This window comes from Tasmannia lanceolata, unplaced genomic scaffold, assembly GCF_043159265.1.
Source record: "Tasmannia lanceolata isolate RefF3 unplaced genomic scaffold, GAP_Taslan_0.1 ptg000037l, whole genome shotgun sequence".
In the NCBI taxonomy this organism is placed as follows: Eukaryota; Viridiplantae; Streptophyta; class Magnoliopsida; order Canellales; family Winteraceae; genus Tasmannia; species Tasmannia lanceolata.
The window spans coordinates 58,964,754-58,991,906 of record NW_027518714.1 but is presented as its reverse complement, the minus strand read 5'-3'; the positions used below and the strand labels follow the sequence as shown (position 1 = coordinate 58,991,906).

The 27,153-nt window shown below is 39.4% G+C and overlaps 2 protein-coding genes across 4 annotated transcripts; one reads left to right on the top strand and one right to left on the bottom strand.

Moving 5' to 3' along the window:
• Positions 1-732: 732 nt before the first annotated feature.
• On the top strand, positions 733-10,436 carry LOC143860404 (nucleotide pyrophosphatase/phosphodiesterase-like). 2 transcript variants are annotated; one of them, XM_077371010.1, is made up of 14 exons: positions 733-943; positions 1,090-1,307; positions 3,910-4,001; positions 5,171-5,243; positions 5,648-5,770; positions 6,234-6,326; positions 6,415-6,544; positions 7,146-7,227; positions 7,778-7,910; positions 8,144-8,349; positions 8,466-8,591; positions 8,668-8,977; positions 9,081-9,385; positions 10,210-10,436. In XM_077371010.1, coding segments are annotated over exons 2-14 (1,848 nt in total). In that variant the 5' UTR covers positions 733-943; positions 1,090-1,133; the 3' UTR covers positions 10,211-10,436. The 2 variants fall into 2 exon arrangements, with proteins under 2 accessions (XP_077227125.1, XP_077227124.1); XM_077371009.1 differs by lacking the exon at positions 10,210-10,436 and having other exon boundaries at positions 734-943; positions 9,081-9,455.
• Positions 10,437-10,891: 455 nt separating this feature from the next.
• On the bottom strand, positions 10,892-26,409 carry LOC143860405 (sulfite oxidase-like). 2 transcript variants are annotated; one of them, XM_077371012.1, is made up of 8 exons: positions 26,000-26,390; positions 14,751-14,837; positions 14,521-14,628; positions 13,871-13,981; positions 13,683-13,784; positions 13,473-13,520; positions 13,059-13,274; positions 10,892-11,173 (listed from the first exon to the last, which is right to left on the bottom strand). In XM_077371012.1, the coding sequence occupies exons 3-8, from the start codon at positions 14,545-14,547 to the stop codon at positions 11,045-11,047; spliced, it is 633 nt and encodes a 210-aa protein (XP_077227127.1). In that variant the 5' UTR covers positions 14,548-14,628; positions 14,751-14,837; positions 26,000-26,390; the 3' UTR covers positions 10,892-11,044. The 2 variants fall into 2 exon arrangements, with proteins under 2 accessions (XP_077227127.1, XP_077227128.1); XM_077371013.1 differs by lacking the exon at positions 10,892-11,173 and adding an exon at positions 11,192-11,960 and having other exon boundaries at positions 26,000-26,409.
• Between the last annotated feature and the right edge of the window lie 744 nt (positions 26,410-27,153).

Below are 27,153 nucleotides of genomic sequence, written 5' to 3'. Positions count from 1 at the left end.
GAATGTAATACGTAAGGTTTCCAAAACTATCCCATCTCTCTCTCTCTCTCTCTCTCTCTCTATCAAGCACAGAATCAGCAAAGAAATCAGGGTTGGATTTCGTTGCGTTTTCTATTTTGCTTCTTATTTCGTGGGATACACGGGATGTTATGGAAAACGAAAATTTTGACTGCCACGTGGATCAAACGCCCTATGGGCGAGCTGTCCACGTGGGTGTTTTTTTTCACCTTAAATGATATATTTAAGAAGTGAACTTATTGGATGTGGGCGCGTACAGCACTTTATATTTGCTTTATATTTGATTTAGGGATTTGCTAACGTCCATCGCAAAAGACATTTTGAGGCTGGTCTGTCGCATTTCAGACCACCCACCTTGTGAATAGAGACAACAACCGCGAAATGCCTTTTGCTATGGCTGCTACCAATTTTAACATAAAGTTAGGCTGCTCAAATATGAAGGCCTGCAGCTTTCTAGAGGTATCCAACCCTGTAAAATCTTGTGTCACAACAATTATAGAACTTTCTATATACATGGATTTGCTAGGGACCATCCGAGAGAGGCATTTCGCGCTGGCTTTTGCATGCGAATGCAGCCACACTGACTCACTATTTTAACCTAGAGGTCACGGGTTCAATCCCAGCTTACCTACGAAAAAAAACAAAAAAAGATGCTTATAAAACCTCATCCAATCCACAAAGACTCAAAATGCAGAGAATCATTATAGAGTTTTTCCTTTCTTTCCCTTCCATTTTCCTCCATAGGCAATGCCCCTTTCCACTTTTTGTTGTTTATTTTCCTGACTTCTTATTTCCTACCCAGCAACTCTCTTTGATCTAGATATATAAGATATTTTACAGGACCCCTGATATTTCTTGATATCAATCAACGATTAAAATAAAAATCTCTGAAAAATCTCAACAGCCAAACTGTTTGGTTAATTAGGTAACAATCTCTTCTTTGATCTTGAGGTGGTTCAATTTAAGGTCGCATGGGGGTGTAGGCTAATGTAGTTGGGTTTGACAGTGTTTGTGGCTTCTTTTCCTGATTTTTTTTTCTTTGATCTCTTCTTTGTTTTTGAGGTGGTGCAGGTTAAGGTTCTAGGGGGTGTAGGATAAGGTGGTTGTCTTAGTAAATGGAGAAGGAATGGCACATGATTTTTTGGTTCCTTTGTTTGGCTGTTGCAACCTCAGGAGACCAACATCATATGGGTATACAGCCTCTGTCTAAGATTGCTATGCATAAGGCAGTAGTGAAACTTCACAAGTCGGCGTACGTTAAAGCTAATCCTGATGTTCTTGGCTTGAAGGTAAGATTTAGAAATACATTTAATGGAATTATGCTAACATGCGCTTATTGTTAATGGAGATACGCAAGTTTTTCTTCACTTATTTATTTAGAAAATCGTTAAATCATAAAATATATATTTAGATGAAGACCATTTTAGTTTCTAATGTAATGGGGGTCTTGAAAACCTGTGGGATAGTAATTGAATTTGAGAAAAGATATGAGCACCATCTCTTTTCTAATTAGTTGTTAATATTTCCAAACTAACTATCAATAACCAAGAACTGTGCAGCCAATGGTGATGTGCAGCCAATAGGAGAGCCCTTTCACCTCTTTTTTGCAAGGGCTCCCTTCAGCTTAGACTTCCTCATGTTTTAAATATTATGGAAATACTCCTCATAAATAGTCGTTAGGGAACAAAATTACAAAGGATATTTTCATACATTGATAGGCTCCATTCGAATCTAGAATTCATTTCGTGGCTACATGGTTATGGATCCAAAGGATACGGTCCAATCTAGTCGTTACGCCTAAATCCTATCCATCAATGTTAGGATCCTTGTGATCGATTAGACCATCCGGATCCATTTGACGGTTGGGGTTTATATGCGAAAGCAAAGATCCCATATAGGAAAAGCGAATGGATGCGGAAGTGTTAGCTTTTAAGGGTGAGTTCTACACGGGTCCCAATGTTAACACCACTAGCCCATGTTTCAGCAAAGATCCCACCCTCTGATTTGTGGAGGTCTAAAATGGACGGCAAAATCGAAGGGATAGGACATCATCGTATGGAAAAGATTTTCTGGGCACACCCTATCTACACCAGTTACTAATAAATGAATGGATTGGGTCACCCCAAAAATGTGGGTGCCACTATTTTTGTGGGATGCACGTGCATGCACGGCCCTCCACGTTTTAAACTCTCCACTTTCCTAATACAAAATTCACTTTGATTTTGTATCATTACATTACAAAAAAGAAAGACAAAAATAACTAGGGCTGCAACTCGAGCCGGGTTTTACCCGACCCGCATTGACCCGACCCAAAAATAACCTGGGTTGGGTTCAGGTTTCATGGGTTTCGGGTCGAGCCGGGTTGAGCATTCAAAAGCCCGCATGAATCTCGGGTCGAGCCGGGTTTGAAGGGGCCCGACCCGACCGGACCCGACCCGAGTTACATAAGTTATAGTATGTACATTTTTTTCTATTGTTAGTTACAAGTTAAAAGTGAAAACCCACGCACCCACTGTTATTGTATGTGAGTGTAATTTCTGCTTCTATGAGTTGAGTTGATTCAAGCGTTTGATTCAACATTGTTTGATTGTAATTACAACATTGTTTGATTACGGCATTGTTTGATTCAAGTGTAATGTGAGTGTAATTACATCATTGTTTGATTCAAGTGTAATGTGAGTGTAATTTCTACTTTTATGAGTTGAGTTGCCTTGCCAAACAATAATTTTCCTTAAAAAATTGTGTCAACGTGAAAAAACCCGACCCGAGATTTATCATGGGTAGGGCCGGATTTAGGAATCGTGGGTTTTCCGAAAAAAAACCCGACCCACCCGACCCGAGTTGCAGCCTTAAAAATAACGTTGATAAACTTGTCCCGTGATAGTGACAAATTGCGATAGTCCCTACGTTTTTTACATAGTAACATGACAATGACAATGGATTCTCCCCACCTTTTTAGTACTTTTTAATAATAATTTGGTAAACCCGAGGTGGGTCAGCCGTGCCATCCACGCCCTCCTTGGACTTCTCACTTCTAGAAGGACGCCACCGGCCATGCAGGCCTCACGTTTGAACGTTTGAATTTACACAAAAAAAAAAAATGTGGGAATCTACACGCACAAAGAAAAAAGGGAAATGATATTTCCCCCCTCTTTTTTTTTTTTTTTTAATGACGTAGGATGTCCCCACTCCCTTCGGAATTAGGACTAGTCCCTACGGATACGTGCAACGACCCACTGACCACGTGTATTAGGTAGGTCGGGGGCGGGATTCAAACATTCGTCAACAGGGAGCAAACTCGTGACTTTATGCCGAAGAGCCAACGCCTCGGTGGGTTATATTTCCCCCCCTCTGGTGGATAAAATCTAAGCAGTGAACCACTCCCACAGGCAGCGCCCAAAAAAATAAAAATAAAAAAATCCTATTTTCTTTTTGTTTGAATATACAGGGAAAAAAAAGTGCCAATCTACACAAGTTTGAGGGCAAAACCCTGAACCCAGAAAACCAAATCTAAAAGTCTCCGTACCCTCATATTCTCAACTCAACTAAGCCTTTATTCCAAACTAGCTAGAATCGGCTAATGAATCCTCTAGAAAATTCTCATGAAGAAGGTGGAAGGATCCATACCCTCACATTAACATTTATAAAAGTAAAATAACAATTAACCAAACGAGATTCAAACAAAAAGAAAAGAGGAATTTATGAAAAGAAAATCAAGAGCATGATTTAACAGCCCGTGTGTGTGTGTGTGTGGGAGAGAGAATAAGAGACTATATCTAAGATTCATATTTCTTGGGAAATGATATCAGCACTGCAATGTTATAATAACATGTGCGAAGAGCCTTGTGAGAACTGTAATATCCTTTCTGAAGCCCTATGGTCTTAATGCAGGGGGAAAATACTGAATGGATGACTGTGAAATTTGGACGCTCCAATGCATCTGCAGACGATTGGTTGGCAGTTTTTTCACCCGCCAAATTCAAGTAACTCTTTTCTTTTTTATTCCTGTGATCTCTGTCTTTTTCAGAAGTTCATTGGGCCTAATTCAAAGGATGATCCAAACCGCTCATTTGTTGGGCCACAACTTAAATAGACTATAGCTCCTAAATCATAGAGGTTTTATGATGTACAGTCCCTCTACATATCAGACGGTCAGGATCATCCTATGGAGATGATTTACTTGGTACAAACCATTTACTTGTGGCCCAACCCATTAACGCACCATGTAAATATTACATGGATCATCCTTTGAAGTGGCCCCACTGTACTTTGTACAAAAATAATAGACTTCACATGCACGCACCATGTAAAATCTTAGCTTTGGATACCAACAAAATCTTGCCTTACTTGCAAAAGTACAAGGACTAGGTCTGACACGGTCAGGATCATGGGTCCCAATATGGACCCGACTATGTTCAATCGTGACCGTTGATCATGTTGAGCATCATGAAGTTGGCCCACATGGTCGGCCCCTACCACGCACGGGCATCACATGCCTAAGATAAAGGACTACAGAAATCCAACGGTTTCATTCTGCATGAGGGAACCCTAAAGGAGGCTCGATGGATCAAAGAGCCTATGATAATTTGATCAACTTGTCCTCAAGTACCATTTGGTAGGACCTTCGTCCCAATCGAATCAATGGATCCGATCAAGAACAAATAACAATCCTAATAGCAAATAAGGATGATATTTTAACCCCACGCATTACGCATGCGCTCCCCTGATAAGGATGTCAACCTTATAAGGGGAGCACATGCGTAATGCGGGGGGTGAAAATATCATCTCCGTTTAAGTTATTATCTGCGAATGAATTATAGGGGTATCTTTGGAAGCCATTAACTATATCATCTAAAAGTAATAATGATTAATAACCTTATATGCAAATAATTAAGTTTTAGAGGTAATCAAAAGAGCCCCTTAGTCAAAATATTTTGTGTAGCCAATATAACTAGCCATGTTCTTTTGATGGAATCCTGAGCTTTTACGCGCCGTTCGTTTTGGATTTTGAGTCCAAAGCTGATTATTGGACTCAAATTTGTGTTTGATTTAGCATCCAATAATCAGTTTTGGACTCATAATTGGTTCTCAAAATTCAAAACGGATAGGGCCTTAGTAGTTAGATTATGAAGCTAACCGTTTGAATTGGCAGTGCTTCAACATATGTCCCCAGCATGGGAAATCCGAGCTATCTGACTCCATTATTAGCTACCGCCCCAATTAAGGTATGGATTTGCTTGTGCTTATAAATGTTTTGAACTCGGAGATAGTTTAATTTTCATTCTTTTTAAAATAATTGGTAGATCTATGACTAGGGCTGCAATCGGGTCAGCCATTGGGCTGGGTCAGGCATTGTGGCAAGCATCCTAGGCTCAAGCTTGGTCCAATTATTAAATGATCAGCCTGTCCAAAGTACCTTGGATTTCTAAAAGCAGGATTGTAAGTGTTTCGGGTTTGGTATTAATCAAGTTGAAATTTTACCTTGTAATCGGGTCACTCCAACTCGTTTTTCAGAAATAGCTCGACCCGGCCCGGCCCGGCCCGACCCTGCCCAATTTGGAACCTAATGGCCTTAATAGACTTAAAGTATTTCTACATAACACATAACCCTCGATTCTATATTTTGCAGTACCAATTTGCAAATTATTCAACTACAAATTATGCACAAACTGGGAAAGGAACTCTGAAGTTCCGTCTAATCAATCAGCGCTACGACTTTGCATTCGGCTTATTTTCTGGTGGTCTCTCTAAAGTAAGCTTCCTCATCTATCTCATGCTGTTCTTCAATGAAATTTTATTTTATTAAGATGGTAAAAGGACATGTTTAGCAACCTTGAATAAAATATTCCAAGGAATTTTTATATGGTCAGTTGTGGGAGATGGGCTGGAGAGGGAAAAACTTGAGACGCTGGGTGTTACTAGAGCATGAAAAGCTCCTTAAAAATTAGGAAAATAAAAAACTGATTTTAAGTAAGTATTTTCTTCTACTATTTTTAGGGATTTATAATGCTCTCTCATCTCCTTGTAACTCAAATCTCTCATTCTCCTTCCATCTCGGCCCCTCACACAGTTGGTCTTACATATTTTCATGGAATAATTTTTCATGGTTACATGGCCATGCATGTAAAACATGGGGCATTTGTGGTAACGACACACCTATGTGAATTTTAAATGGTTCTTACTTCTTACTAGCTTTATATTCATGGAATTTGCAGCCAAAGTTGGTGGCAGTTTCAAACATTGTAGCTTTTGCAAATCCAAAGGCTCCTCTTTATCCACGTCTTGCCCTTGGGAAGTCATGGAACGAAGTAAGTTATTTTTTTTCATTTGCTAAATTGGATGAAAATTCGGTGTATAAAAGAGATGATATGACAATATATAAGGTGGTAAATATAGATGACAGTGACTTGGACAAGCGATTATGATATTAGTGAGGCCATTCCCTTTGTTGAGTGGGGATTCAAGGGAGAAACTCAAATACGTTCCCCTGCTGGAACACTTACGTTCATACAAAGCAGCATGTGTGGTAAGTGCTCTCTCTCTCTCTCTCTCTCTCTCTCTCTCTCTCTCTCTCTCTCTCTCTCTCCCTATATGTTTGTGTTGAGGAATGCTAAATTGAAGATCGCCCTTGCAAAAACCAGTTACAAGGGTGCCTCCATTGGTCCAACTCATCAAAGTGCATTTATTATTCCTTTAATTTTATATTTTCTGTGCTATTATATATAAATGCACTTTGGTGAGATGGTCCGATGGAGCATCCTTGTCCTTGTTTTCTTTTCTTTTTTCGCAAGAATGCCCTTCAGTTTAGCATTCCACATACACACTCATGCAATGCACTATTTGAGTTGCAAGTTATTTTGGAATATGAAAAAATTGTATTCCGTTAACCTAAATATAAAAAAAGGGGATTTGCTAGCCAATTTCGCAGAAAGCCATTTCACAGCAGGCTTTTGCTTGTCAGAGAACAACCACCTCATATGAATTAAATGAATTGGCTTCTGCGAAATTGGCTAGCAAATCCAAAAAAAAATATGGACTCCCTTGTTACATATAACTTGTGTTAACTTTGTATTTTCTTCTCTCTCTTGTTAGATGTAACTTACGTTAACCTTAGTATTTTCATACAGGTCCTCCAGCACGAACGGTTGGCTGGCGAGAGCCCGGTTTTTTCCATACCAGCTTTTTGAAGGAATTGTGGCCTAATCTTGAGTATGAATTGATGAATTTCATTCTTAAATTTTACTTTTGCTAATAGTTAGAGCTTTCATGTGGTCGATTGAAACCTAGTTAGCAAAACTTAAAATTTAGAACAGCCATGGGGCGCTTATGTCGGCATGGCCATTCCCTTTTCTTTTCTTTTCTTTTTTCTATACATAACTTTTGGGTACTTCCATCATTTTTTTACTACTATTTGTCATTTTACTAGTTACAATACCAAATGTCCCTAACACCAACTTGAAATCCTAGTTCAACAATTCATAGATTTTATTAAGGAACCGAGTTTGGAAATCTCTTATTATTCTCCATCTTATTAAATTCCATCAACATGGTCCCAACTTTTTTATATATAAATTTGCCGATCCGCCCCGGAGTCGTTATCTTTCCAGGTTAAAAAAGAAAAGAAAACGAAAAATAACATAAAATTGAAACAAAATCCAACAAAAGACGTAATCATCTCTCTATCAAAAATGAATGAATTATGTTTAGTTTTCTAAGTTTCTTCAGAAAATTTTATTGAAAAAACATATTCCCAATGCAGGTATACTTACAGACTCGGTCATCGGTTATACAACGGTTCATACATTTGGAGTACAAATTACTCGTTTAAAGCGCCTCCTTTTCCTGGGCAAAATTCTCTTCAACGAGTAATAATATTCGGTGATACTGGAAAGGTAAGAGCCTCTCTCTTTCAGTTCAATCAGTTTTCAAGCGATAGCTTACACCGAATCTTCGTGTATGCGAGCATTATAAAACGTCCGATCTTGATCCTAAGATCCCCATGGTTGAGATTGATTAGGTTTGATCTCGATCGGGTGGTTTTCGATGATCGCGTTACACCTAATCTTCTGTGTGAGCCACTACAGATGGAAGTTGCTAACAAATGCTAAGCTCTCTCTTTTCTCAGGCTGAACGTGACGGTTCTAATGAGTACCAAAACTATCAGCCAGGATCTCTCAACACCACAGACCAACTTATAAAGGACTTGGAGAACTATGACATAGTGTTCCATATCGGAGACATGCCTTATGCAAATGGGTTTCTCTCTCAGTGGGACCAGTTCACAGAAATGGTAGAGCCCATTGCTTCTAAAGTACCATACATGGTGGCAAGGTATACAAGCTTTAAATATGATTACTGAAATGTGAACAAGATATTCAAGGATTACATCAGAATATAGCTATAGGGATGTGTTATTCTAAACATGAAATTCCTTGATCTTGTTTTAGTGGTAATCATGAGCGCGATTGGCCGGACTCAGGATCATTCTATCCAACTGAAGATTCTGGCGGCGAATGTGGGGTGCCCGCCGAAACCATGTTCTATGTTCCGGCCGAAAATCGGGCCAAGTACTGGTATGAAAATTGTACAACATTTAGTATTATTTCAGAATAAATCATTAAGTTAATAACATGGAAATTTCTTATGCAGGTATGCTGCAGACTATGGTATGTTCCATTTTTGCATAGCAGACACTGAACACGATTGGAGAGAAGGATCTGAACAATACCAATTCATCGAGAAATGTCTTGCTAAAGCAGACAGGCAAAAGCAACCATGGCTAATCTTTGCTGCCCATCGTGTTCTTGGCTACTCTTCCAATTCCTGGTATGCTGAGCAGGGTTCCTTCGAAGAACCCATGGGAAGAAGTAGCCTGCAAAAATTATGGCAAAAATACAGAGTTGATATTGCTTTCTTCGGTCACGTCCACAGTTACGAAAGAACTTGTCAAATATATGAGGTACGAAATATCTATGCTTGTCTCTCTATCATTGTACAAACTTCTTTTAATTTTGTAGATTTTCTTATGATGTGTTGTTCTCTTTTGTTTTGTTGCAATGCAGAATATCTGCGTAAACTCGGAGACATCAAATTTCTCAGGGATTGTGAATGGGACGATTCACGTGGTTGCGGGAGGTGGAGGGAGTCACCTTTCTGCCTTCACTGACCTTCAAACAGCATGGAGTTTGTTCAAGGATTATGACTTTGGATTTGTGAAGTTAACAGCTTTTAATCACAGTTCGTTGCTATTTGAATACAAGAAGAGCAGTGATGGGAAGGTGTATGATTCTTTCACCATCACTAGAGAATACAAAGATGTGCTTGCTTGTACTATAGATAGCTGCCCACCAACGACCTTGGCTACTTAGTAAGTGAGAGCCATGTAACACTCAGTGGTCTCTGTCTTTTAATAAATGACAATATCTCTGTTGTTTCTAGTTTAGAGTCGTCCAATTATTAAAACATGAAAACATGGTCACTCGAGTCCCCCTTTTTAGCTTTTTTCAAGCACTTACCACTAGACCTGGCAAACTCGAAGGCACGGGTCGACCCGACCCACCCGCAAATTTGCGGGCACGGGTCTGAGTTTTAGTGACCAGTCAAAACTAACCCTCGGTTGACCCAACCCGCAAAAACAAGTGTCGGGTCGGGTCGGGTCAACCCGCGGGCACCCGCGAAAAAGACAGGGGGTCATCACAATTCACAACTGTTCATACTGTGGGTCCTACCATAAAAAGGTCAAAGTCCCACAAATTGCTCCAATCAAACAATCTCAATCCTTCAATAAATTCCAATCTTCTATTGTGTGTGGGCCCCAAATGGATTACGTAGAGATACTGAAAAAGGCACGCACTAATCAAACTATCTCATATTCTCAATCCCTCCACAAACCCAATCTTTTCTTTTGATATTTTCATAGAATATAAATAGGTTGTGGCTGGCACCATAGGTTGATCCCAACCCTCCGATCTGAATATTAGAGGGTTGATCACTTGATCCTAACCCTCTATAGATCGGAGGGTTGGGATCAACCTATTGAAATGATTTTTGGGGAACAACCTAATTAGGCTGTGGGCCATCTAATGGACGGTTTGGATCATCCCACGGTGCCGGCCATACCCTACTTTTATGTTTTAACATTTTTCTAAATTAAAAAAATCGTTTGAATTTAACCACTGTTTGAATTTGCAGGTGACCAGCGGGTTGACCCGACCCACCCGCGAGCCGTGCGGGTCACGTAAATTCTGACCCGCAAGCAAAAATGCAGGTCATTTCCTGACCGGACCCGTGTGACCCGCACCCGCATCACCCGCGGGTTGACCCGGCCCACCCGTTTGCCAGGTCTACTTACCACCCGCAAAAATAATCTCTAAATCAAAGGCAATATCAAGGGTACGTAAAAATGTAAAATGACTGAGCTAGTGGTTGGAAATATCATTTCTCGTGTTACATATAAGCCATTTTAACATTTGCTTAAAATGGGTATATACTTGGGTCATACATTGGTGAAAAATGATGGGTCATAAATGGGCTCTTCGGTATCAGGGACTAATATGTTGGTCTAGCCCAGATGCATGTGGTCTAGACTGTATTTTGGTGGGCCATGACCCCAAAATCACATAGGTCGGATGGTCCTAGCAATCCCATAGGAAGACTAAGGACTTCAATGCATAGTTCAAGGCCCCGTTCGTTTTGGATTTTGAGAATTGGTTTTGGGTCCAAATACATAGTAAACAAGATTAAGTTGTTTTTGCTCTTTTCATTCAGAACTATTTTGAGAAAAAAATGATGTAAAGCAATCACCATTGAGCTGCATCTCATCATTCTTAGCTTTTTATAATTAAAGTTAAAAAAAGAGAGATAAGAACAAAACTATCAAAGAACATGCCCCAGTAGTTACTAGAATAGTTTCAATCAGCATTCACCTACACACTGTTGTTCTTTGTCTGAACTTTACCAGAAGGGTGTTTTCTACCTCACCGTAGTTAATAGATTATCAAGCAATCCGTCTCAGATTTACAGAGATTTACAGATTGGAGAGTGCAACTTGCGAGGCATTCAGAACTCGGATCCGATGCCATGAAGTGTTGAGTATTCCTCTCAAGTTCCATATGACCTCCACATTTTCAGGTTGGACATTCGCCGCCGAATCAACCTGCCAAACAACAGGGGTGGAGACAAAGGGTTTGACATTGTTAGATTTTGATTTTCAAAATCTTATTTTTTAGTCAAAAGATAGTGTTTGGAAAATGTTTTCTAAAGTGTGTTTTGGAAAAGAAAAAACTTTTCTTTGGAAAGAGTTGCTTTTTGCAAGAGAAAGAGAATAGTGCAAAAGTAATGTGAAAAAGATAGTCCCGTACCGACTCATAAGAAAGAAAAAGTTTGGCTTATAAAGCTTTACTCTTTTCTCTACTTTATTATGGTGCACAATGGGTCTTAGCCTTGGGTTGAACCGCGAGACAGTGCAACGCACTGTTTGCACACGCGCGCGGAGCGTGAACAATGGGCTATAGGGCGCATAGTGGCACTTTTTTAAATGCACTTTGCAGCCATCAGAAGCTCTGTAAAAACAGTAGAAAATACTCATTCTATAGAGAATTCAGATTTCTACTTTGTCATACCTAAAATTACTATTTCCAGCACAATTCTCTCTCTAAACCCATACAAACTTTCTGTTTTTACTGTTTTAGAAGTTCGCTTCAAGTATTCTGTTTTCTGCAGAAACAGAACACTTGGGTCTCAATTACTTGAAAAATTCAAAGGTGATTCAGGCTTGATTCCGTTCAGTGCAGAATGTCGTCAAACAATCGGTTTGGAACCGGGTTCAATGTATCTTGGAGGCGAGTTCGTGGTCCCCTTTGCACACTACTGGTGGGGGCGAATATCGTCTTAAGGAGAGCGTTTACGCGCCTTGAAGCATCTTCTTATCTTCTTCTCAACCACTACACGGATTATTTTCCAACAGACATCACATGTGAAACCCAAAAATGCATTCAAGAGAAACAAAAGCATCAAGTTGAAAACTTGAAATGCATCAAAAGTTGGCAAAATGGAAATATAAAGTTTTATATGCCTAAAAACCTTCGTATATAATGAGACAAGTTATCAACTATGACATGTGCATGCAGAAATTGATGAATGCATGAACTGTGGTATTATTGGGTGCATTTGCTTATTACCACTGTATCTTCACAATCAAAGACAGTGAATTAGAGGCCAACCACTTGCTAGGGAGGTTCTGAACCCATTAAAGCAGCTCTGCAGCTTAAGCGGTGTTGGGACCTGAACATCGCTACCTTCTGATCTTCATTGTCTGATCACGATAAGATGATGTAGATGAACACACATAAATTGGATCATGTCCTGTATTTACTCTGTGGTACAATTCATTATTGTTTCTGGTTCATGGAAAGGCCAAGGCTATGTTTGTGATAAGAGGGGTGGATCTGGGAGAACTGAAAAATCTTTAAAAGGGCAGGTTTACCGCTTTTTCCAATTTTCAGATATGATAGCAGGAAAGACCCCCATTAGATTGAAACAATTGTGGAAAATAACATAGTGTAATAACCGGTAAAAATATATATATATATAGTCACTATGTTTAAGTATTTAATTTCGGACTGTAATAAATTTTATTTGGGATGTTAGGTCCTTAAATTGGAACAGAGTGAGTTTTAATTTTAAATGGGTTTCATTATTGAGAATGCTTCCGCTGCTCATAAAGAAAAAAATCAGGTGAATTTGTCAAATAGGTGTAACGGCTTGGTTTTGAGAAAATCGGGTCGTTACACATAGCTACCTCAAATCTTTATTGAGAATGTGAATTACCTGTTGAAGTACCAAAAAGATTCCCAGGAACCCAGTGCTTTCAACATTAATTGGAGTTTCAAATACTTTAGTGTCAATCCAAGCAAGTTGGGAGATGTTTTCATGGAGTTTGAAATGCAACTGGTATAAATGTAATACAAATGGAAAGAAAGAAAATTATAAATGGTATATAGTTTGTATTTTCTGCTAATGAAAAGGCACAAGCTACATACCGCTTTGGCAATTATCTCAGCATTATCTGGTATGTCAACCTCAGCCTTAAATAAAACCCATGCCCATTTGTCACTGTTTAAATCATCTGCAACATATTGCACGCCACTTTTCTGATATTTAGAAGCTTCCATCCAAGTCTTGTCACCATCAACAGAAATATCCACCCTCTCGATGCCACGCCCACCTCCAGACACTGCATCCCCACTAATGGTTATCTGCAACATATGCAATAGTATTATAGTCATTCATAGCATATGGACAATCTCATGAATTTTGCAAATGTATAGATCTTGCCAGAACTGTCTACTGAAATTGATTTAACATATTTATTACAAAGTGATATCCCACCAACTTCAAAATTGATGGTTTGAAACATCCTCTTGATTTTGAGTGACAAATGGTTTTATACTAACCCGTCTTTCCTTTACCACAGCTACATCCTCCAAGGAACAGATAGCACACTGTCATACAACAAAACAACAAACTGTTATTTAGATCAGGAAATTGAGCTTGTTAGGAGTGACTTCCGTACAGTTAACCCTAAAATCAATAGAATATCTCTTATGCCATTAGGGATATATCAAAGTGCAGAAAAAAACCATTTGAATGTAAAGTGAATATACCTGCACAGGGAAATCCATCTGAGGACGCCTAGTACTCCAATCGATATTGTCCCAGTTAACTGTAGGTGGAAACATCTTGTAGTCCTTTTGCATAAAGAAACCCTGTTTGACAGCAATGTAAGCTTATTCCATAAATATGTTGTCAACGCTAACTAGACACCAGTAAGAGGTTCTTAAAATTTTCTGACCTGGCATTCCTCTGCATTCACGCTGATGCTATCCAACCATTTAACAGAGCGTGCACCAATAACACCAGGAACAACCACACGCAATGGATATCCATGATCACGGTTGAGAATCTTAAGATAGTAATGTCAGTGTCAGGTAGAACAGTTGAACAATTGAAACATATCATCAGCAACAAGAAAAAATAGAACAAAGTACTTTCTGAATAAAATTGAAAGAAGAAGAAAAGAAGAAGAAAAAACTCAAAGAGGACATCATATATTTTCTAGGATAAACCAGACAAATACCTTCCGAAATACAAAGGAGCCCAACACTATAAACTGTCAACAACAAATGATAACAAAAATTGAGGCAAGACCCAAAAGTAGTACAAGGGTGGCCCAGTGCACGAGGCTCCTGCCATTGCGGGGTCTGGGGAGGACTAGATGTAAAAGGACGGCCCAGTGCACGAGGCTAAGACCCAAAAGTAGTAATAGAATAATAGCTAAAAATATTAAGACTCGAACAGAACGCTCAAACAAGGCATGCATACGAACTACACTTTCACCACGACAGGAAACTAAACTAAACGCCAATAAAATATGAAATATGAAACTCTAGGACAGAAAGTCTACAGAAGACAGAATAAACAATGGCACCACAAAATTATTACCTTAGTTTCCTGGCGCAGAACAGTCATGTAGCTCGGCTTGACAATTACTGAGTTTCAGTTTAAATGAATCGGTAATTTACAATCAAATTGATAAACATTATGGAGCCTCTGCGTAATGAGATCAAGAAAACCCAAGTGTAGAAACACAGCAAAAATATGAGGAAAAATATTAATGAGATTGACCAAGAGAAAAAGAGAAAAGAGTTATTTAAGAATAAATTTAACAAAACCTTATCTATGGTCTATGCAGCAAGCCCGCATCACAATTTATCTACTCAAATCATTGTCTCAAAGTCTTCTTTCTCTACATTTAAGACCTATGACAAAAACAAAACACACCACTTTCTCTATTACAATCCCACTCCAATCTCTTTTTTTCATAGAAACCAGAAACATTATGCAGTTCTCTAACAAATTTCTTTGAGAAACTTCTTGAGCTCAACATGAACCCAGCATTATTATGTAGTTCTCTAACAAATTTCTTTGAGAAACTTCTTGAGCTCAACATGAACCCAGCATTTTTTTCCTTTTATGACAGGTAGCAAAGGGAAGGATACATCACTTATGCATAAAATTACGAGAAAGTATGAGGGGGCGAGATAGACCCACAAAACAACAAAAAGAATTACACAAGGAAAACTATGCCCAATTTGGAGTTCACCTTCGTCAGCTCCTCTAGCCAACACATCTGCCACATTATTTGGACCCACAGAATGTGCTTATATAGAGTTAAATCTCTACTAAGATGAGGCATCCATAACTAAATTTCCTCATTTCCACACTCCTAGGTCCAATCTCTTAACCTATTGAAAACATGTGTCAAACCACCCTCCACCCCAAAAGATGCCAAAACTCCTCGAAGGTGCAAAGGTTGATACAAAGAGCCTTACTTTTGCTTCGTGCAAGCTTTACTTCTGCCATGTTCTCTCTGCTAATGATGTTGCAGACTAGTTAGCTCAGCGTTGGGGATATAGAGAGCCTGAGTCGACAAGGATTTTTCTTGGCCGCATTCCGCGTTGCACCACATCTGCATTCCACATTTTGCCCTACAGAGTCAATAAAAACTCCTTCGACTCTCCGAGTTATGACCGCGTCAACAGCATTGTTGGCCGCATCCGCACCGAGTTGACAAGGATTTTTCTTGGCCGCGTTCCGAGTCACATCCGCGTTTTTAAAACACTGATAGAGAGGCTTTTATCATTCATGATCATTTTCCGTTTGTTTGATTAGGATTGAGTGCGGTTGTGTCTTCGTAGCTTTTTCTTGTTTCCTTGTTCATCTTGATAGAGTTACAGAAAAAAAAGTAGGCAAAACAACTTGACAACCTCGCCCTATTAATTCCTAAAAGCACCAGCAAACCCTGGTTTTGCACAAGAATTCCCATTAAAGTTCAGTTTGATGGTGATTAAAAGAGTCCTCCTTGCCGCTACTCTATCTGCCGAAGTGAAACTCATGGAGATCCTCCTCCATTTCCGAAGAACTTATATGCCACAAAACTCTTTCCTCATAGGTGACCACCTAATGATAGAGATTTTAGTCTCAGAGATACGTTTCCAATAAGGCTTACCTAATACCATGAAACATCCCCCTATTACTTCCATTCCTAACACCTAAGATTAGCAAGAAGGGAGTTAACGCTCCGTAAAATGTCACTTCCAAGGACCCTTTAGACCACAGAGGAAAGAGATGCCCCTCTTGACTGGGAACACCCAATGCGTACTTGAAACATTTGAGGATACCCCAACCAAATTTTTTGTCACTTTTTTTTTTTTTTGAAAATTGATTTGATTAACACAAACAGAAAAAAATATGATCATAAATCTCTCCTGTTTCCTACAAAGTAGACACATGGTAGCAGCACCATGATCTTCACTCTTTATCAATGGTATACTGGTATATCCAAAGTGAAACAAGCTGCAGAAGTGCTACTGAGCAGCACCATGTGAGCCATGATAGCGTTGCAATGGCTGTTAAGAAACAGAATGGTAATCAATTTGGAGAAACAACTCGGTGGTGGTGGTGCTCGTTGGGTGGCGTGGGGTGGGGGGTCAAGATGGTGGATGACAAAGATAAGCACATGTGTGATCATTGTGGGATAAATGATAATCCAAGACACTAGTGATACATGCTGGGATTTAGTAGGTCGGCGGGCCAACAAATTTTACTCAATTCAAGAGTAAAACTGTTACCGCACATAATATTTACTCAATTCAAGAGCAAAGCTGTTACCAAACAAAAGAGAAAAGTACAAGACCCCCTCAAGGAGGGAGGTAATCAAACACCTCCATATCGACCCTAGCACCACCTGAACGTGGAGCATTCTTTCATCCAAAAGCCTCTAATCATTGCTGAAATATTGATTTAGGGCAGCAATAATACTTTGTCATCTTGTTTAAACCCATTGGCTGTTTGATAAAAATTCTAAAAATCAGTTTTCATCTCTCTGTCAGTTGGAGTTTCATTGTGCATTCTCAACTGAATTTTTGTAATCCAAGGACTAGTTTGGTAATTTGAATCAAGGTGGTTTCCTGGCCATTGAGGAGATAGACTGAGTTTCTGAAGATGTCTTAAACCACCGCATCAAAGCTTGGTCATAAGAAATTGGTTGAGACAGAGGGCATAGTGATTCTTAGAATGAGATTATGCTGATATCATTTTCCCAAAGGAAGCTTTCCTTGCTCAATAATTTGATCAGAGAGTGACATTATTTTGGTAGTCGTATAGGCTTACAATAATTTTAGTGAATTGTAGTGTTATTTTTGTTTTAGTTAATAAAAATTGTCATGCTTTAATATTAGAAGCTTAGCATATTAGTGTTGATACTGTCCATCTCACCTCCATTCTTTCACAATGATTGTTTGTTTGTTTTTCTTGGTTGTATATTTTTCTTCATATGGCTTGGTCCTCTATTTTTTTATTTTTTTTGACTGGTTCATAAATGATAAGATTTGCAAGTGCTGTGTGTTTTGTCTGCTCTTACCTAGAACCCATTCATTTAGGAGATTGGCCAAGTCCCAGCAGCATTTCACTTTTTTTTAGGAGACTTTCTTAGTCTTTTAGACACGAGCTTTAGATGGTAGTTCTTTTCTTCATTCAAAAGGCGATGAAGGCGTTAGCCCAAGCCCATCATTAGGAGATTTGCTCAGTTCAAGCAGCTCTCCCCTCTTTTATTTTAAAGACTTGTTCAGTCTTTTAGATGTGTACCCTTGAACATTAGAAGCCCATACATTGCAAAGGCGATGACAGCGCTAGCTGGAACTTACTCTTTTAAGAGACAAGCTATGTCTCTTGTAGAAATGTCCTACCCCTTTAGGAGACAAGCATTGTCTCATTTGCCCTTGATATCTCTTTGTTTTAGGGAGACTCGCTGAGTCTCATCTTTTTCATTTAAAGAGATTCACCCAGTCTCATCCTTTTTTTTTAGGAAGACTCACCCAGTCTCGTTCTTTTCTTTTAGGAGACTTGCCCAGTCTCATTTTCTTGTCGATTCTTCTCTTTTAGGAGACATGATATGTCTCATTGATCCCAAGGGCCATTTTCATTTGAGAGACAAGCTTTGTCTCATCTGTACACTCTTTCAGAAAAGAGCAGTACAAGACTTTATTTCTGACTCAGTATTCTTAGGTTTTTACACCTTCTCGGGATTTCATCCATTTTATCATCTATTTGAGGCACCGATTTGCTTGTTTAGGACAATCCGTAGGCTAAAAGGGTTCCGTCTTTTCGTCTAACACTTCTCCAGGCTATGGAGCACATGAGTGTTCTTTTCGTTCCGGTTGTCTCCTTATTTCCCTTTGGCTAAAAAGGTTAAAATTTTTGAAAATCCAAAATATCAGAAATTTGAAATATCAAAAACACTTGAAAACATTAAAAACTCAAAAACATCCAAAAACATCTTCAAATCATCTCGAAAAGTCTTAAATCATTTAGGTGTAGTTAGAAAATTCTATTACGAACTACGTTGGCTTGATCCCTTCCCATAGGGTACGTAGTGCAGCTTGGGATCCACATCCCAAGTCCAGCCAAACCTTTAAAAATAAACTTTTTAAAGTTTTCCAAAAATACAAAACTTCTTCAAAACCTTTTCAAAAAGATCTTCCCATAGAGTTAGGAGTCTGTCCTAGCTGTTTGTGGGTGTTTTAGAGTTAGGAGTTTGTCTTGTTTGTGTTGATTTGGTGTGTCTTGTTGTGTGAGTGTCCCTAGAGTTATGAGGCCTCGAGTCCTAGTCGGTTAGACATTTAGTCGAACCGATAGCTAGACTAGGAAGCATATAGTCAGCCCGTGGTTTTCTTTAGGATGCACAGCCTAGTTACACATAGGATGTAGGGCCCACCTGCATTAGCTTAAGGCTAATCAACTTGCATTAGTTAGGGCATATAGAGAGTCCTAAAAATTACAATTCACATGAACTTAAGCAATTATACAAAAAACTTTAAAAATCAGTTGAGTCTAGTGGATCAAGTCTATGATAGCGGTTCTAGATGGTTAAGCATCGTAGTTTAGAATAGGTCATCGAACTACGTTGATTCTGATTCTTCCCGAAGCCGAGATACGTAGAGCAGCTAGGGTGGATAGCCATTTTGGTCCAAGTCAAGTATTGCATTAGAGTTTTAGGATTTGTCTTGTCGAGTCGTGTATAGAGTTGAATTGTGTTGTGTGTTTTGTTGTGTTTTCTTACTTTCATGTACAGATCCTATACTTTTAGCTGTAGCATGCATGTGTTTGCACTCCGGAACTTAGACACCAATTAGGTATGACATTCATAACCTAGTTGTTCTTAGGTGACACTTATTTCATTTCTTTTATGTGTGCTTATTAATCATCTCCGAGACATGCATGATTATATAGACGTCTTCTCGGAGATATTCGTTCCCATTTCATATGACTTTCGCCCAAAACTCTTTAAAATCAATAAGTAAATGGCATAAGAGACTAGGTGTTTGCACTTGGGCGGATGACGTGCTCTTCGGACCTTCCAAATTCGTAACCAGGCACGAACCTTCTTTTATATCTCTGGTTATCCATTGCAACAGAGCATAGTATGGGATCCAGGGCCCACTTCTTTGGATGACGACTCTTCTTTGTTTAAGGTACGCCTCGAATCCGGGCTAGTCCCCGAATCAAGAGGTATCTCACCTTATATCGCCACTCATGCTGTGAGAGGCACATTCTTTCGAGAGTTCCTTTGTAGAGCTCTCCATTCACGTGGATGATTCTAGAGAGAGACCTTCTCATGGGGGCTCGTTCCCCGCCTCTCTCGGATCGGGGTCCACACCTATAAATACATGAATCCATTAATGGTCACCTTTAATGGGTGTCCTTTGGGTTGCTACTTGAACTCTATAAATAGAGCCCTCATTCTAGAAACCAAGAAAGGAAACTACTCTAGAGCCTCTCAAGAAAAATAGAAAGTATTCAATAGAGAGCTTGCCTTATAGGATTGTTGAGTGGTGCATTACAACAATCCATTCTCCTGCTGTTCCTGGAAGTGGTTCGGTCGTGTGATCCATGCATTGGAGTTGGGCCGAATAACACTTTAAGGTGGGCGTTCAAGGACGTACGACAGTATCGCAATCAAAATCATTATTAATCCATCCTCCATTCAAGTCAGTATAATTTTATATTTTTGCACTGTTTTTCATTAGCAGATCCATTGTTTTCAACCGCTTGCTCCAACAATCTTAAAGTGTTATTCGTTGAAAAGCAATGGATGCTTCTACTATGGGTTTTAGCAACTTGAAATTGGAAACATTCAATGGTTCTAATTTCAATGCTTGGCGCCTAAAAGTTATTTTTGGCATGCAATTGCTTAAAATTTATTATACTGTGATCGACGCCAAACCTACATTTGGTGAGGATGATGCTGCCGAAGATGCCTAATGGGAGCCTAGCAATGACTTCTGCAAGAGCTATTTGCTTAATAGCCTTTCCAACCACCTAGTAGATGTCTACACTCAAAAGGAGTCTGCTAAGGAGATTTGGGATGGTTTGGTCCAGCAGTATCGAGATGATGAGAAGCTCTCTAAAACCCACCTTATCGACAAATTTCTTGACATGAAATTTGAAGATGACAAGGAGGTTTACCTCAAGTTAAGGAGTTGGAGAAACTTGTTCAGAAATTAAAAGACGAGAAGGTGGAGCTCGACAACGTCTTTGTCGCTGGAGCAATTCTAAATAAGTTGCCTCCATCTTTGTTGTTTTTGTCTACTCAAATGCACTGCAGAAAGAAGCAAGTGCCACTTTCTGATTTGAAGAGTTTCATCAGGATTTAGGATGAAGTAAGGATTTGTTCCAAAAACGAATTACTTGCTAATCAAAAGGCAACTGCAAACTTGGTAGTTTAGAATACTGGTGAAAGCCAGAAGAAGAAGAAAACCAAGTTCTAGAAGAAAAAGGCGGTAGATCAGAAGTCTAACCTAAATGTTCAGAAGAAAACTTTCAAGAAGAAGGGAAACTGCTTCAACTGTGGAAAGCCTGGCCACTATGCTAGTGACTGCAAGGCACCAAAGAAAGAGTCTAAAGCTGTAGTGGAGAATTTTGTGACAATGCTCTCGAAGACTATGGGTCCTTCTAATGTTACGGACTGGTGGCTAGACACAGATGCTACATGTCATGTCTGTGCCAACAAGTCTCTATTATCTACCTACACTGCACGATCAGAATCAATGGCTATGGCGGACCGATCTTCAGTTGCTGTTCTTGGAGTCGGAACCGTGGTAGTGGAGCTCACATGTGGCAAAACTCTTACACTGAAAGATGTGAAGCATGTTCCTTCAATCGCCAAGAATCTGGTATCTGGGAGTCTACTTTGTGATGCTGGAATGCGTCTGGATTTTCAAGGCGGTAAGGCGGTGCTATCCTTTAAAAACTTGTACTTTGGCAATGCATACAAGACTAATGGTATGTTTAAAATGAGCATTGTAACTCATGCCCCTGAATTAAATGAAGTTTATGTTTCTGCTTACTCCTCTGAATTGTGGCACAATAGGCTAGGTCATGTCAACTACAGAAAGTTGCATGACATATGTAAACAAGGTATTCTACCCAACTATGGGGGTGAGAAACCAGACAAATGTGAGGTCTGTGCGCAGGCCAAGATCACAAGGAAGCCTTTTTCCAGTGTTACAAGGAGTACAGAGGTGTGGACCTAATCCACTCTGACACATGCAACTTCAAGAGTTTTGTTACAAGAGGTGGCATGAAGTACTTTATCACCTTCATCGACGATCGGACAAGGTTCTGTCATGTCTATCTACTGAAGTCCAAAGATGAGGCTTTCGATAAGTTTATCGAGTTTCGAACTCGAGTCGAGAAGCAGTTGGGATGTTCAGTCAAAAGACTTCGAAGCGACAGAGAAGGTGAATACCGCTCTAAAGATGTTGAGGCGTACTTCAAAGAATATGGGATTGTCGTTGAAACGACTGCCCCTGATTCTCCTCAGTCAAATGGGATAGCAGAAAGGAAGAACCGGACTTTGACCGAGATGGTGAATTCTATGCTTCTGACGTTTGGACTTCCAACCTGTTATTGGGGTGAGACGCTTCTTATGGCTAACTTAATCTTGAACAGAGTTCCTTATGCCAAGATGAAGATCTCTCCGCATGAACTTTGGTTCGGGTATCCACCATCTTTGGGAATGCTCAAAGTGTGGGGGTGTTTGGCTTATGTTCGAGTGCCAGATGTTAGAAGGCCAAAGCTTGGAGCCAAGACAAACAAGTGCGTTTTTCTTAGATATGCTATGGACAATGATGCCTGCAGATTTCTCGATATCAACAGCAACTCTATCATTGAAGCTCGAGATACTGAATTCTTTGAACACAAGTTCATCAAGGAAAAGGCAATATCTTTAAAAGACTCACCTGAGAATGTTAGAGAAGTGGTTCAAGTTGAAGCTAACTCCGAGGCTCCTCCTGCTCCTCCCTCTACCTCTCAGGAAAATGAAGTCTATGATGAACCTGTTGATGTTCCTGTGGAAGAAGCTGATGAGCCAAGGCCTAAATGACAAAGGAAGCCCACGTCCTTTGGTGATGACTTTATCACCTACAATGTTGAGAGTGATCCTCAAACGTTTGAGGAAGCTATGCAATCCAGAGATGCACTGTTCTAGAAAGAACCCGTGGAAGACTAAATGAGCTCTTTGAAGCAGAACAACACTTGGAGTCAGAGATTTTTGTTTTGGCAAGTGCTGGAGATGAGGCTAAGTAGCTCAAAGATCTTCTGCTAGATCTTCCGCTAAGAAAATTGTGTTTGTCAGCAATTATTATCTTTTGTGATAATCAAGCAGCCAACACTGTTGCAGAAAACGAACTCTTCAACGGAAGAAAAATGACTCTTCTTCTGAAGCACAGCTATCTATATGATCTGATAAGTCGAGGAATCATTGCAGTGATTGATGTTCGATCATCAGAGAATGTTGCTGATCCTATGACAAAAGGTTTAAAAAGGGAATTGGTCCTGCAGACATCCTCCAGAATGAGACTTATTTCCATTTGAGGTATGACAATTTGCATTTGAATTATGATAATTTGCATCTGGGAATGGTCATTTGTGTTTATATCTACCATTGTAATGACATTTATAGTGCAAAGACTTGTCTACCTAATTATGTCATTCATAGATCAAAGAATATAACACAAGTAGACTGATTTATGTTTGATTGCATTTGTTACATAAATGACTAAGTGCATGTGTTGCACAAAGGTCTAATTGCATGTGTTACAAAAAGGTCTGTATGCATTTGTTGCAGAAATAGTATCTTACTTATCGGAATGGGTCTCATGCCTAGGTAATCTATTTGTATTTGTATCTACCATTAAACTATATTAGTGGTTCAAAGCTTAATCTACCATCAAATATAGTTCATGGTTCAAAGAATGAAATATAAATGGATTTGTTTTGGTGCACTTTAATATAAATTGTTTGAGACCATTCATGTGTTAGTGCACTTAACCTGTCAGAATAGAGGACGACTATAAGCCTTAATGAGCCCAAAGCACTTTGTGTGTGGGATGCATGACAGGTGCATGCCTTGAAGGACTCACCTATGTATGGGTAGAGGCATATCACCTCTTATGTGGTCTGAGCAGGCAAGACTGCTAGAGCCCATGCAGAAACATGAATGAGTTGAGGTATTGTAGATACTCTGAGGAGCTCACATATGTACGGGCGGAGATTTGTCATCTCCTATGTAATCTGAAGGATTGCTAGAGCCCACACAGAAACCTGTCATGATAAAGAGGTTGGCTTTTATGCCTTAATGTGGTCTGATGTACTACGGGTACGGGGTGTTTGACAGGAACACACTAAAGGACAAAACTATGTTAGGGTGGAGACTTTGTGTCTTCTATGGAGCTGGCATACTCCTAGAGCCCTCGCAGAACCAGGACGAGCACTGTATGTGCTATTTATTTCAGGCAAGTTTGTGAGTAGTGTGATAGTTCAAGGCTTGGTCCACTATGCATACGTACTCTAGATCTAGTCATGTGTGATTACTGAAAAGTAGAAAGGTGCTGGTTCAAGGCTAAGTCCACCATGTACTTAAACTACAATTCAGATAATCTATTTGGGAATTCAAGTCTTCAGACATTTTCATTATGCACAATGTGACTAGTGCTCTCTAATACTTGGTTGATAAGTTTGAAACTTGTGGAGGATTGTTGGATTTTGTTCCAATAAATGAGTTTCAAATCTTCTATTAAATCTTAAACATGTATCTAATAATGATGAACATTGTATATAGAGATTCATACACGATTCTTTGAATTAGGATTCATGTATGGCTCTATATTTATTGAAACATTAAATGTTAGAAGTTTCAATGAATGTGGAGATTCATGCATGTCTCTTAAAGACTTTGAATTTATGGAGAGTCATCTAGAGATTCATGCATGACCTTTATGATTAAGGATTCATGTATGACTCTTAGAAGACTCACCTATAAATACATGAATCCATTAATGGTCACCTTTAATGGGTGTCCTTTGGGTTACTACTTGAACTCTATAAATAGAGCCCTCATTCTAGCATCTAGAGAAACCAAGGTGGTTCGGTCGTGTAATCCATGCACTGAAGAAAAAATAGAAAGTATTCAATAGAGAGCTTACCTTATAGGATTGTTGAATGGTGCATTACAACAATCCATTCTCCTGCTGTTCCTGAGGTGGTTCGGTCGTGTAATCCATGCACTGGAGTTGGGCCGAATAACACTTTAAGGTGGGCGTTTAAGGACGTACGGCAGTATTGCAATCAAGATCGTTATTAATCCATCCTCCATTCAAGTCAGTATAATTTTATATTTTTGCACTGTTTTTCATTAGTAGATCCATTGTTTTCAACCGCTTGCTCCAACAGCAATCCCATCTCTCTCAACCCACAGTCCTTAAAAAAAAAAAAAAAAAAAAAAAACTTTAGCCCTCCACCTTGGTTCAATCCAACTGAAAGCCTTGTCTGCTTCATCATTGCGCCGCCACCACCATCACGAAACCAGCCCCTTTTCTGGTTTCAATATTTCCGCAGCCCGTGTGCAACTCCACGCTCAGCTACCTCCATCAGCACCTTCCCCAATCCTTGAACCCATTCTCATATCCAACCGATCAACTGTCCCTTGCAACCCAGTTTGTATCAACCGATTTCCATCACCCATCTTTCCCTTCAAACAGTCCCAAGGTGTCACCGATCATATCCCTTTTCACCACCCTATATTTTAGGATCCGAAAGGCCACCCAAAACACCTTATTAACTGACCCTAACCCTCCCCTTTTCCTTGCTCAACTGCACCCAGAATCAACAAAGGGCTTGAAACCTTCCCAAACCAGCTACATCTACACCCACCTAAAAGTAGTTCCCCAAACCTCTCTGTTTCCTACAGCACAACTAGCCATATCTTCATCATCGTGAACCAGTAAGCACCAGTAACTCTATTATTAAGTGACCGATGATTATTGGTGGAGTTCAAATCAAAGGCTTGGCAACTAGGCCAAACCACTAATATTGATACTTGTCCAAGAAGTACGCGGCTTGCAACTCTCTTGAAAGTGGTCCAGTTCCATTCCAATATATACACATATGGCAGCACCAATCACAACAATACCATTAACATGTGCATTATAAGAAGATCTGTTATACTACTTTGTAGATCAACTTATTTCCATATGTAGGTACAGTTTACAAATGCCCGAGGAATGGGATTAGAGGCAATTCAATACAGCAATATGCATGGCCCACAATGGACTTAGCAATAGAGAAAGAGCATGAGTTCGGTAACCAAATTCAAGAAATTAGATCGTTGGCACAGAAAGTTGTCTGGCAGAACACTAAAGTCCTACTAATTCAAGGTTGGCTGAACAATTACTATTACAATCAATTACCTCAGAGAATTGAATCTCCAACCAGAAATGAGATAGTCTTTCACAGGACTTTAGAAAAACATCATGCGTTCGAGTGCCATTCACTAATAATATTGAACAGAGCAGATACTTACAGAGAAAATCTATAGGGGAAGAATGTCATAAGATCTTCATGTCTTATTGGAAACTCATCTTGCCTATAAATGGAGATCGATTCACCTTCTTTCTAGCAACCGATGATAGAGCAGGGCAGCACTTGCAACTTATTGAATGGCTCAGGTTCCTTGACCGACCAAGCAAAGAAATGCTAGGTCAGAACTTCTAGATTTAAAACCTTGTCTTCAACAAGGAATTAATGGTGGAATTGGAAAACAGGAAGTTGCTAAAACCCTCCCATCTCCATAAAAGTAACCAATGGCTCTTCCAAGAACCCCTACCTCCGTTTGGTTGCCAGTAAAAAAATTGTCCTAGGAAGTTTTAGTAAAATTTTCATCCCATCCCATGTTTGGTTGCTTTTTAGCACTAGAATTTTTTTAATCCCACTCTTGTAATGATTGCCTTTTCATCCCATCCCAAAATAATCCAGGAACCAAAATAATGCCACGAACCAAAAATAAGCTTGAGAACAAGGTTTAAAATTTCAGTTTCAGTAACCGTTTCGGACCCCACCAAAAACCGAAATTTCGGATTTCGCCGAAATTTGGTAATTTGGTTCCAAATTCCAGACTCAAATTTCGAAATCTCGGACAGAAATTCCGAAATTTTGTAACACTTTTTTTAAATAATAAATAATGTCATTAAACCGAAATTTCGGACCGAAATTACCAAAATTTTGGATTTCGGTCCGAAATTGCTGTTCGAAATTTGGTAAAGGGTGAAAAATGGAATTTCGGAAAATTCTGGTTTCGGTCGCCACCGGTAACCGAAATTTCAGTCCGAATCGGAATTCGGTCGAAATTTTAAACCATGCTTGAGAAGATTTTTTTTCTTCCCAACAGTTCAAGCAACCAAACAAATTTTTTTTTCCCACCATAGTCCAGTCAACCAAACATGGGATTTTTATTTTACCAGAATACTTCTAGGACTCTTTTTTTTCCCACTAATCTCCTTGGATTTTTTTCTCCCATATAAATCCTGGAACCAAAAAAAACCCGGCAACCAAACAGTAACTTAGTTAAAGAGAAAAACAATGGACTTATATAATGCCCTCAATGTAAAAAGACTTAGACACCCATCTCTAAAGTAAAAATGACTAAAGTACGCTATTAACCATGACTAAGAACAAAGT